The 13,379-nt window shown below is 36.9% G+C and overlaps 2 protein-coding genes across 2 annotated transcripts; one reads left to right on the top strand and one right to left on the bottom strand.

Moving 5' to 3' along the window:
- Positions 1-65: 65 nt before the first annotated feature.
- Positions 66-7,258, bottom strand: LOC112556490 (methylsterol monooxygenase 1-like). Its single transcript, XM_025225540.1, has 8 exons — positions 6,947-7,258; positions 6,504-6,581; positions 5,667-5,738; positions 5,265-5,341; positions 4,804-4,930; positions 4,066-4,114; positions 3,732-3,890; positions 66-3,537 (listed from the first exon to the last, which is right to left on the bottom strand). Exons 1-8 carry the CDS (start codon positions 7,097-7,099, stop codon positions 3,386-3,388), a joined length of 867 nt encoding a protein of 288 aa, XP_025081325.1. The 5' UTR covers positions 7,100-7,258; the 3' UTR covers positions 66-3,385.
- A 2,721-nt stretch (positions 7,259-9,979) lies between these two features.
- LOC112557691 (probable G-protein coupled receptor 139) lies at positions 9,980-11,343 on the top strand. The gene has a single exon (XM_025227685.1). It carries the CDS (start codon positions 10,286-10,288, stop codon positions 11,315-11,317), a length of 1,032 nt encoding a protein of 343 aa, XP_025083470.1. The 5' UTR covers positions 9,980-10,285; the 3' UTR covers positions 11,318-11,343.
- The last annotated feature ends 2,036 nt before the right edge of the window (positions 11,344-13,379 follow it).

The raw sequence follows: 13,379 nt of genomic DNA, 5'->3' as shown, positions 1-13,379 counted from the left end.
AGTCCATGGAATGTTGCTCCATGTGCACACATACAAAGTTAAATGAGTAAAGAGGTAAATTCAAGTTTTTTCTTTCAAAGCTGTATTTGAGAATAATCACAATAAGACACTAAAGATTTTTAGCAGAAATCTGCTAATCTGTTTTGTCTCCTTGACCATTTTAGAGATCAGCACAAATCCAAGATGATTTTATTCAATGTGCTTGAGGTAATGGCATATTCGTCGCAGCTCAAAACATTTCATTGTAAAAAGAAAATATACGAGTCTGGAATCATCTACATAAAACAAAAACCATAAAGCATGAAAACAAGCACCTCTTTGCACCAGTTTAATTTTAAATCAATGATCACAAAATAAAAACATTTTGACTGAAAGAGTAGCGATTGTCTACAAACTTTTTTATTTATAACTAGCAAGTTCAATATATTTTTTTAAAAGATGTTCATTTTAAGAAATGTATAAAAAATATAGTAATGGAAAGTGTTATTGAACTGCTGGCTGAGAGACTGGCATTCGGTGTATTAAAACATCAAATTAAAATGAAAGTAAAAGTCAAAGGCCTTGTCCTACATCAATTGCTACTCTTTAAGGTTACACTAACACACTGGACTCTTTTACATAATCAACTTTGCCAGAGATTAGGATAAAAGAAATAACAAAAAAAATGGAAAAAGAAAACTTGTTTTGCACTAACGAATGTCATACTTTTATCTTTCTCTTCTGCCATGCATGTGTGAAGTGCCACAGCAATAGCACAACACAAAGTCCTCTTAGCACTTCCATCTTGATCAAGTTCAATAACAGAATTAAAGTACAGTGCAATATCATCCAGTGTACAGCTGTGCTTGCCTATCATTTAAAAAAAACCTATCTAAATACAAAAACAAAAAAACGAATAAAAGATTATGGAAAAATACAGAAAGATAAGGTAAAAAGAATATACTAAAATAAAAAAAAAACAAGTTTAAGGAAAAATATGATTGTTTTTTCATTAATATGACAGTTTTTAGGGCACACATTAAAATGTATACCTCTTCACTCATCTTTCTTGCGCTTGATTTTCTTCACAATCCGATGATTTTGATTAGTGTAGAATGCTTTAAACTATGGAGGGAGTACATGATGAGGCCACTACAACCATAGATGCAGAAAACTAGGAGTGACTGGGGGACATCAATATGTGAAGTATATTCCATTTAAAGTAAATTTTATCAAAAAAAGCAAATGATTTTGAAAAAAATACTGATTCAGTTTTGTAATATTAGCAATGTGGTCCTACAGGTATGTGGGACAGTCACCAACATGAAAATGCAGATCATAGCTTCTAAAATTTAACACAGCCTATGAATGATAGTTGATGAAAAATGATAAAAAGTCATTTTGTACATAAATGCAAGCCAAAAGATGCAAATCATGTGGGACACTAATCCAAAAATTGAAAAAAAAATCTGACCCTCTCCAACCCACTGTACCTAGTAGCAGCTTGACTAGCGAGCTTTCAACACATATTTTACACTTAACATTTAATATGCAAGCATACATCCTTGCCACTATACAGACAGAACATTTCAATGCCATCCAGCCCACTTAGAAATGCACATCTAGACACTAATCTTTGTAGATTCAGTTCATATTTAAAATTAATATATATATATGAACCTTTAATAACAAAGTGTATTCCTTTAGCATCCTTCCCTAAACTTTTCCAGACTTAAAGGGCTTTATATACAGGCACACACAACGCTAAATAGAAACTCAGAGGGACACCACATTGCAGCTTGTTAGCACGACTATCTTCATTCATGGATACACAAACACATGCACCTTTAGACATGTTTTAGCCATGTCTCTGACTAAAATTACTTGTGCTAATCTTAAAATCTTGTTGCTATGGTATCACTCTTACTTCTCAATCTTTATAAGCTTTTTTAGTGCTGGTTACGTTAATAGTAACCACCATTTTTTCCTGCTAGCTGGTAACAAGAACAAGCCAATCTTCAGGCCACCTTCCATTTCATTCTACCTGCTTCTTCAAACAAGCTTCTTTCTCCAGAAACCACTTATTCTCTGATAGGTACTAGAACAATATTGCCTTTTTATTTCCGTAATTGCTCCTTTTGACATAACAAGCTCCATGTTAGCCTTTTAATTTTGCATTTTGTCTGCATTAATAAATATTTACTTTTTATATGCCCTTTTATTTTAATAACTATTAATGTACCTTCTTGTCACCTAAAATACTCAAACATCACCATAAAACCATTCCTTGAAGTAAATTTTTATAAGAAAGCAGGTATTCCTTTCTATAAAAATTTTCTAAGACCTATAGAAAAATAAAAGAAATCACATACCTATTAACTTTTACCAAAATTCTTATGTTTAAATTCAAGATGCACACTTCTTCACAATACCTAATACACATGTTAGTCTCTTTGGTGATAGCACACTTTACAATGTCACAATGAAGTGGATATGGTGTAAGGTTAGCACCCCTACTCATACAAAACATCTGTGGTAATAGATATCAATGTAAGGTACTAGAGGATCAAGACAAGAAAAGAAATAAAACACCAAAAGTGTGCTGAAGTAGACTGCAATATAATCTATATGTAAACCTCAGACTGGAAGTGGGACATCATACAAGACTAAGTTGTTAGTTCTGGCTGTAAAGGAAATCCCATGGTATTGCCTTGGACTAAATCATTAATGAGGACAGCTTTACTATCAGGAGTGTTGTATAGAACTCTGAAGTAGCATTTATATCCTAACTACTCAAACTTATATCCTAACTTTTCAAACTACTACTAAGAACTAAAATCTTAAAAAAACTCACTTGATAAATTACACACAGATATGACACATACAATATAAACAGGTCAAGTATTGGACAGTGCACTCGGGATCAGCAATTTGCTAGTTTTTTTTAAGGCTGTTATTCCAACCTCAGATGTCAGTTAAATGCCAGTAGGCAATCTGCCTTCCCAATGTAAATGTAAGTGGGAAGAATTTATGTAAATGACTTTAAAACAAGCAAACCCCTCCCCCAGTTATTAACATTCTCTGGTACTTTTTCTATCCATACAATCTTCTCCCAGGTGAACTTGAAATGACAAAGCTATCTTTAAACAAAAAAATACAGCAAATACTAAAACCTGTTACTAAAAGTAAAATGCTGGAAATGTTTTAAGCAATATTACTGATCATTAACATTCCCTACACACACACCGCATCACCTTCTCCCATTTCCTTATCGGAAAACACTATAACTGCTTTGAATAGTTTTTGTAGTTAATTTCTTTCACTATGTTGACCATTTAATCAGTCTGATTTAATTATAATATATCTTCAATCAAGCAGTATTGTCAGTTCAGGAAATTTGTATTGTTTATTTTTTCTTAGACTCTGCTTCTTCTAGAATCTGCTTGGCATAGTATTCCTTGTACTGACGATCAGTGCCATAAATTTTGTCCCACCAAGTGAATGTAGAAGCATAGTTTCCATGAAAATTCTGGTGGTGAAAGTCATGGAATTTTGCCCCTGTAGAGACAAATGGAAACAGAATATGCTATTTACATTCACACAGCTTAAGCACATTTCTTAGCTTTGATAAGCAAACTTTATAAACTTAAGCTACTTTACAAGAAGTCCTCTCTGCTTCCTTTAAATACAATTTCTCTTTGCTTATTAATGCAATAAATGGAATTTTTGAAAGTAAATTAACACAGACTCACCAGCGTAAAAGGGGAAGAGGTGAAACACATTCAAAAATGGAAGGTAATAGCCGCTGTGAACATCGATAGTTTCAAATAGGCGCACAGTGACCCATACCCACAGCAGCACCACGTGGTTGGTGAAGATCATGATGCCAATGAAAAAGCCCAGTCCAAGAACTGTGAAAAAGAGAAGAAAAAAGAGTACATAAATACTTAGAATCTGCCAACTGGGATCAGCTAAAGTGAATGGATGATGTGAACAAATTCTGATAAAACTTTTTTGCTTTCTGTTAAAAGTAGAAACGCACCATTTTCCAAAACAATAAATGTCTAAAAATTCAGTTCAACTCACTGAGAGTTTCAGCTGGATGTGCATACTCTGCTGTCATTCCAAACGGTGCCTGAAACAATTTATGGATTATCAAAGGAATGAAGCCAAAGCTCTTGTAAAATATGTTTATGAGCAATCAAAGCTGAGATTAAGCATTGCAAAGAGGTGAAAGTCCTACCTGAACAAGAATAAAAGCAATAGAACAAACTATTCAAAAATAATTCTACAAAAAATTCACAGTAATGTAATTTTTGTGTGTGGAAAAAGGGTACTAACTATATCCTAGTGCTGATGTAAAGTGCTTGACCATGTCTCAAGCATGGTATATGCAAGGCAGAGCCCAATCCTCTCCATCCAACATTTATCTTCCCTAATAAATCAGGTATCAATCACCTTTGGGCAGAAAGGAAGAACTTTCTGGTCACCAGCCTTAGATAACCTTAAACCTTTGAGTTTGTGCTTGGAAGCAGAGTGCAATAGCTAGTCTACAGATGTTCTTTAAGTAGTTTCACCTGCTTGACCTCATATACCAAGCTGACTAACTGATTATAATTATTTACATCAATAAGTTAATATTTCTGCATTTTCTATGTACCACTATCACAGACTTAAGTCACAGTTATGTAAAACATTTATTTATACATCAATATCCAGAAGTCCTGAAAAAAACCACAACTGGACAGCTCAAACACATTCTATAATGCCACTAAACAATGACTCATCAAACAGTTCTGTCTGAAAGATACATGGTACACATACTGGGAAGCTGTGATGAATTTTGTGAATGTACTTGTAGATTCTTTTGTCATGCAGTGCATAATGGAGGTAGTAATGCCAGGCATCTTCTACAACAGCACAACCAAACACGCGGAGTGCTAGATTCCACCTTCAGAAAAAAATATGAAAGTCTCAGTCAAGTGCAATAACACACACAGAATTATAAGATATATTTGTATCTGAACATCAGTCAATGACTTATGGCAGAAACACAACTGTTGACGAGAGAAACTGCAATCAGTTATGAAAACTGCTGTACTTTTGAGAAAAATACCATACTTTAAAATATAACAGATTTCTACAATTTGTATGAGTTGGAAAACTATCAACCAAAATTACAAAAGAAATTATTGTACACTCTTCTTCACTCTTCAAGTCATGCAGGGAGAGGTTATGGCCTTATTCTTTTGGAGCTGTTAGATTTTGAAATTTTGATATCTTACCATGGAGGCATGTGGTCCCAATCATAAGGAATGTTGAAAAACTCAGTAAAAACATAGGTCCCAGCAATCAAAGGTGTCTGGCAATAATAATAATAAATCACAGCATTGAACTATGCTGCACTCAACAAAGAGGAATGTATGAAAGGAGGAGAGAGAAATGAGGGACTGCATTACATACTGACATGAATAAATGATGGTTACATACTTGGATAAAGGACTTGGATCGAATAAAGTAGCATTATCCCACTTATCAGGTGTTTATAAGCTACCACTGACCCAACATTATAAAACATTATATATATTCCTCGTCTGTGCCAGCAGTACTGCAAATCATCCTCACAATTTTGATTATAATCATCACCATATTAATTATCTTCTTTTTTCATAATTGATGATGTTTACCTGGATGCAGAAGTGATTGAACATGAGAAGCTTGAAGCATTGCCACTGATCTTTTGCTGTCTCTGGCTTATTCTGGAAAATATAGTGTAATAGTGCCAATGATAGGGTGATTCTAACCAGAGGGTTGGGTGGAGTGGGGATGGGGTGAAATGCGTTTTACACTGAGTCAGTCTGTAAAGAGATACTGCATACAGAGAAAAAAACAAAATGCCCAAAATGAGAGCTGAATCAGGACAGCCCATCCGATTAATACTACTACTAATAATAATTATGAGGATCTATATAACACCTTACCAAAAATTTTGCTCTGAGCGCTTTACATAAATCATATAAAGACTAAGTCATAAACCATGCACCCATATTTACATATCACAGACTCACTCATTTCTGCTACTGATGCTACTTATCCGCAAAGTAAATACAGATACACGTTATGCACACTCAGGGTCAGGACAGGATCACAGTGAAGTCATTCGGAAAAGATATGCCTTAAGCTTGGACTTAAAGGTGGTAAGAGAAAATCAGAGTGATGAAAGTTGATTGATAATCTGTTTCAAGTTGATGGGGCTTGGTAGGAGAAAGACCTCTGTCCATACATCTCTAAACCAGTGGAAAAAGTGTTACAATCAAACTTACTAAAATTAGAAGACTTTATTTCATGAGGTGTGTGGATAATTATACATATACATGTTTCACTCTATATACGGTTGCAGAAAAAGTGTAACACACTGGCAGTGAGAAGGCATGTAACATTTAAGCAATAATGATTCGTGAAAATATTAAGAATATTCTAGTCTCTCATCAAATCCTTTGGAATAGTATAATGAAAGAAATTACCTTTTGAATTTTGAACCTTTTCATAAAAGGAATGAACTGGAACACAAAGCCTGGTAAGCAGGCAGCAAAATACACCAACTGAAAAATAATTTAATTGTAAATTACATGAAAGGAATGGGTAATAAGATAAAAAGGAGTTCATTGTACAAACTGAGTGTTTACTGCAGTTTCAGGTTTATAATATAAACGTCACTATATAATGTAGCTCCCTATAACAAAATATATAATGTTACTATAACTATGTAATTTATTCGACCCTTTAAATTCTCGTGCGAGAAAATTTCTTTGCTCAATACAAACATTTAATATGTAACTATAACAACGCTACCGGGATTCTTCGTTGTGTGCCTACAGCCATATCTGACGTGATATTTAAAAAGCAACGTCTGACCACCATTAAAAACTCATTAATGAAGAAAAATAAATATAAATGAGCTACAAACCTCATGCACTATCAACGATCCAAACGTTGCGATTTGAAACTTTGTATAATGGTCAGTCATGTAGATCCAGGCATTCTTGAATGGATCGCGAATTTCGGGTACATACTGAAATAAATCTGTAACATCAAAATCTGTGTTTGTTGCGTTATCCATCTTGTTAATAAAGATGTTCTAGTTCTATAGACTTCTAAAATGACAAGTGAAAACACTTTCTATGAGCATAAATAGTAATTCTAGCCCGTCGTCACATCACAGCCTCAGCTGATCGGCACAAAAGCAGACGGTCTTTATCTGAACAAGAGGCTTTCTAACGAGCCTTTTGATTGGTTCTTGTTCGTCATGCGACCTCCCCCATTTGAGCATACGACCAGACGATTAAATCACTAAAAAAATCTTAACGAAGGCTTATTACATGAAATATCACCAGGTGACCACATTGCAATTCAGCCACAAGTTTTGTCAGTTGTACTCTAACGCAAATAACAGAAATTTCCCTTTTCATTAATTAGTTATTCATTAATAGCAATCAGCTGATCGTGAAAGCAATTAAAAGGCGGTAAACATTACTTTAAGAATTTAATGAGGAGTTTCCCATTAGCGTACTGTAAACACAAAGTACTTATTCGTTACGCTTTTTATAAGGTAGGGAATTTAACTGTTTTGATTCTGGTTTTCAGAGAAAAATTATGCATGCATGTGATCTTCGGTCACTTCCGGTTTACTTCCCTTCCGCTGCTTGGGGTCGACTTGTCGTAGCTCAGGAGTGGGGAAGTGTTTTTTTCTTCTAAGTGCCATTTGAATGTTTATAACATCATTGGTGGGACATCGGCTTAAAAAATTACCCTACTTTATTTGGTAAGGCCGCAGTTTAACCAGAGTGTGTTAACACTTCCGCGCACACTCACAGGCTTCTGGCACCACGGAGTCAAATGGGGCGAAGAAGGCGCGGGGTCGCCAGCTGCTCCTCCATGTAACTCCGTGGCTGGCACTCTCCTCTTGAGTCACCACGATACAGGCAGATGGGCTGCAGGTGTTGCATAAAGAAAAAGTTCCTTACCTCTATTTTTTTTAACCAGTTTGCATCACATCTCGTTAGCGCTCATTTAGTCCTTGTCTCCTAAGGTGACCACAATTTTTTGGGGCCAATCAGTGGACACGGAGGGGTATGTGTGTGTGTGTGGGGGACTAGAAAAGCGTAGATTACATAAGTCTCGAGAAGAAATCATGCCTGGTTAATTGTGAAAATGCAGTTTCATTACGACGTGCGTGCCTACACTATAACGAGTAAAACTTAACGCAAGATTGTGCAAGCACTGGAAATGCGGACAATTTTGTAAATCATACAGTCTGCATCAGTTCAACAAACACGATTTTTGTATGGACAGTATACTTACATTTCCATTTACTGATAATTTACGTTTTTTTCCCTGCGGGACGTAGACCTTGCTCACAGAATCGGAGCGATGGATCCTAGTGTTCAGGAGATTCCTTTGGATCTCCTGCAGGAAATGGAAGACAAAGGAATTCAGCTTAGTCACCTGCTTAGTGGGTCCCAAGAAGCCTCGATCTGCCCGCCACCGTCAAGCGACAAAAGGTGGGGTTCGGTCGTGACACCTTGCCGAAGATGGTTTTCTAGGGTTGTCAACGCGGAGAAAAGCAAAAAAAAAAAAAAAAAGCAGGGCACGAGACAATATTATCAGAGAGGAAAGGAGCCTCTTTCAGATAAGCTTAAACCTCAAAAGTTTTATGGATCGCTTGTCACATTTAGAACTCTTTGTAACAGAAACGACTTACAGAGTAGTGCCAGCATTGAGAGATATAAAAGGAAAAAAATTCTCTCTCTCTCTCACACACACACAGCCTTAAAAATATTTTATGGTAATAATACTATTTCATGAAACCGAAAATGTTTCTTGTGGAAATTCAAGCTAAAACGCAACTCAAAAGTAGTTTCTATTATCAAAATTATTTAGGAAATTAAATTAATTCGAACGTGCGATTACTAGATATTTTTCTGTCTTTTTTATTATTTATTTATTTTTGTTTATATTTAACAATTCTTTCCTTAAAGCTATGACATTGATACCCAGAATAAAATTCCGTATAAAAAATTTGTAGAACCAGTCAGGCAAAATAAACACAATGACCTGTGTAGGCGATAACCGACATTTAGTTTTAATGCCTGAGACCCCCCGCCCCAAGAAAAACAAATTAAATGTCACGAGGGCTTAAAAAGTGACAGTTCCTTGTCGTTAGTCTTGTAGTAAGGACAATGGTAATGTGCTAAGGTTTTTTAAATCATCTTCAGTATTCTGTCTCAGTATTTAAGTTGCCTTTGTCGTACTTACCGTACATCTCTTTCGAGGAATGACAAACCTATGTTTGCGTGCAGTCTTTTGCCAGAACATCGAGGAGTCCAAAAGAGGGTATATTACATGCTAGGTATATTGATACTGGACAATATAACTAAAGATGTGAGATTTGATACTGTATAAATGGATCGAAGCAAGTAGCTTAACTGGTCATCAGAAGGGTTGGTCAAAAAGGAGAAGTGAATGTCGGTCCTACTTGGGTGAAGTGAATGTAAGCAGAAGAGTATGATGTTTGAAAAAAAATGATTGGCTATCGTGGCTGACAGGACTGGCTGCCTCGATCGTCAGTAACGAGGGAGACTACATCTGTAGTCCTTGGTTACGACTGTGACCAGGTAAAAGAGAAAAGGAGAGAAGGAATGCCAGGAATTTAAGAGGAAAAGTAGAGACGAAAGAGGAAATACCTTAGAAAACGTGGCTGCTGTGCTGTTCCGAGCTTCCAGAAAAAGTTATCTAGATCAGTAAACTACCAATTAAAGCCAATGAAGCCTGCTTTTCTTTTAATTCTGTTTTTCTAAAGCGTTAGGAGGCACATCCTCGAAAACGTCTTTGACAGAACTAGAAAAACTATTGTCAAGACTAACCTACTCTCTTGCTGTTCAAAACAATAGCTCGCCACGGAGCTTCAGACAACGACGATTGGAAAGACGAGGGCGTGTTCTGGCAGAACGCATTGTTTCTCTTTGTCATTGCACTTGCGACTTTATATAGATTAATTGCTCACCTGGGGCTTACAACAGTTTTTATCATCCCAAGCAGCTCAGTCGTTTGTTTGTTAGTTTTCTTTTTTGCTTTGATTTCAGTTTGATGTGGTATTAACGTGCCTAAGAGCTGGACAATTACTATCAGCCCTCCACCAACCGTTTTGTAGAAGTTTTAACAAACTATAATTCAATAGGTTAACAAGAGGACACTAATACCCAGGCTACAGGTTAAGTCGACCAAAAGAAAGCAGGAAGATATAATCATGAACGCATCCTTGGCAAAGTATAACGCTTCGTCCAATCTTGAACTATACCGGACATACATGAGGATGGTGGAAGTAGCTGACATGATCTGGATCTACGTTCCGCCATTGATTTTAATTCTCGGCACGTTCGGCAACGGAATGTCCATAGCCATTCTGAGTAAAATGAACAGAAGAGGCGAGTCGACTGTGACCACCTACCTGATAGCTTTGGCGGTGTCCGATCTTCTGCTTCTGTACTTCGGCCTTCTCCGACTGTGGCTGTACTTTGAGTTTGGCTTCGATTTCATGTCCGTAAGTAGCTTCGTGTGCAAACTGTGCAAGTGGGTGGTGTACATGAGCGGCGCCATGTCGGCGTGGTTCCTGGTGGCCGTGACACTGCAGCGAACCGTGTCTGTGGTGTGGCCGCACCGCATGAACGCCGTGTGCACACCCAGGACGTCCCGCAGGCTGGTGGCCGCCATCGCCATGTTCCTCATGGCCGTGCACCTGCACGTGCTGTACGGCGTGGAGGTCGTTCCACTCGAAGAGATCGGTAACAATTCAAGCTACTGGTGCCACATCGAAAACAAAAATTACCTGAATTTCTTCTCTAAGGTCTGGTCGTGGGTCGACCTGATGATCTTCTCTCTCACGCCCTTTGCTATCCTGCTCGTCTCCAACGCCATCTTGCTTAAGACCGTTGTGATGTCAGCAAGACGAGCCCTACAGACGTTGACAGTCCGCGATACAAAGCAGATTTCTGAGAGAGAAAAAAAGGCTTCGTCGATGACCGTGACACTGATAACCATATCCTTCACCTTCTTCCTCCTGACCGGTCCATTCTGCATCTACCTTCTCATTAAACCTTATATTCTTTTAAACGATATAAGCGACCTACGCGAGAAAGGCATACGAGAGGTTGTCCTGGTCTCTATCAACATGCTGTGGTATTCAAACAGTGCAATTAATTTTTATCTGTATTGTTTAACCGGAAGTAGGTTTCGGCTAGAGTTCAAGAACATTTTCACATGCCGCAACCATACAAAGTGATACAAGAATGATTGACGCGTACAGAAGATGGACGGGCAAAATACGACACTATGAGTAAAGTTATTAATCCTTCTGTAATGGTACAATTATACTTTTTTTTTTTTTTTTAGAAAAATCAGGCAAAAGCGATTAAGCACTGCATCAATTTTAATTCGTATGTCCTCCAGCAGAATTTCTCTTACCCCATCCCTCATATTGCCAAAAAAAAAAAAATCGTTCTGGAGGAGACTAAACAAGTAATTTTTTTTTAAAAAAAGGAACTATGCTCACATGGTAGGCTATTTGCACATGGTCAAGTGTGAAAATCAAATTCTGTTTACTCTGAGACTCTAGAAACTCATCCGAGCCTGTAACATCTCTAACGACAATAATCTTTCACCAGTTAGATGACTGTTTATGCCACGGAACTTTACTGCAACGAGTATTGTAACTAATAGTGAAACTGATTAAAGAAGGTTTATTATTTGGTAAATAAGCATTAAAAGAGAAAAGAAGGTTTAATTTTCAATCTTAATTGTTAATATAAAGCAAGAATCAGTTTGGGAACCATCAAACCTGATGTCGCGAAAATTTCTCACGTAAGTACCACAAATACTTTTATTTATTTTATTTCGGGTCGCTGATTTCTAGAAACAAATACTTTTGTTCCATTATGTTTTATTATGGAGGGACCAACCTCGCGTTTAGATTACTTGAAAATTTTCTATTTCCTTCCCAAGCTCAGGGAGTATGGAGGTCTGTGGTCTCTGTCGTCTACATGTCAAGCTGGAAATTCGTTCACAAAGCTTTCTATCCCTGCACCATAAGGCTAAGGGACCTGCAATGTGTTTTAACTTATTTGTTAATGAATTCGGAATACGACGCCAAAGTTCGATAAGTAAATAGTTTAAAAATCTTGCATCTCAACGCAAAAGTCAGTAACAAAGATTACAATGGGAAATAAGGACAGACCGTTGTCACATCTGACTTCCTGCTTTTAATCTCTCGACATGTTAGAAAATAACAGACAAAACTCCTAGCTACTTGCCGACGTGCTCAAAATCAGTTTGGTTGTGTACAGAGAAAACTGTTGCTTGAAACCTTTAGTATTTTCAAACTTGAATTAAGTTTCCACGCGCTTCTGTTGCTTGTTGGTAAATAATGTTTGTCCGCCTCCTCAGCCCGCACGTGTGAACGTCAGTGTTCAGTGAACGCGAACAAAAACATGCTCCCCGCTGTACATCAACAGCATGCCAAACAGTCGTAGGACTGCTGTGACACATTCACCCTGTTTTCAACTAACTGCTGTAGGTTTTTACTCGGAAGTTTGTTAGTTTGAAGCTTAACACCGCAGCAGGTGACGAGAAATTTATTCTTATCCACCCCAGAGCTCTCGAACAGAAAGTCCTATGTGATTAATCAGAAGAGGTAATGGTGGAAAGATATAGTTAGGCTCCTCCTTCCATAATGATACTATACCCTAGACACGGTTAATCACTTACTTTGATGACGGAGACTATGGGCATTCTTAGCTTTAAGTGAAATTAAATACATTTTTTCGCGAGGGTAGTCGCTCGTTCATCGTCGGATTTGGGAATACTACAAAAGTAGTTACAAAATATCTTAATTTTGGTCTCTTTGATGTCTTGATTTCTAATTTGCTGATATTATAAGCAAATCTGTGTTCTGTACTGCAAGATCTATGTGCCGAATGTTACTAACTACAATGTGGAGAATTTTGTCTGACTAGCATCCGAATAAATTATAGGAGTATGATCGGATTTAAAGGCCAGAATATTATCATTTGTAGTCTGTAATTTCAGTATTATATGAAATATATAATGACATTATAGATTAGTGGAACCATATTTATACCTCGGAAAACACAATATTGCAAATATGACCGGATAAAGGTTTGTAGGATGGCAAGGCTCCGAGTCGCACAGTGTCAAACTTCTTGATTAAAAAAAAAATTCGCTTCAAAGTATAGGAACTTTACTAAATTTTGTATGAACTCCTCTGTGATATTAAGAAATAGGCAAAATATTCATGAAATATTTTGTCAACTATGTCGTTCAAACTT

The sequence above is a fragment of the Pomacea canaliculata genome, linkage group LG2 (genome assembly GCF_003073045.1).
Source record: "Pomacea canaliculata isolate SZHN2017 linkage group LG2, ASM307304v1, whole genome shotgun sequence".
NCBI classification, from domain to species: domain Eukaryota; kingdom Metazoa; phylum Mollusca; class Gastropoda; order Architaenioglossa; family Ampullariidae; genus Pomacea; species Pomacea canaliculata.
This window is presented reverse-complemented; position numbering and strand designations above follow the sequence as displayed.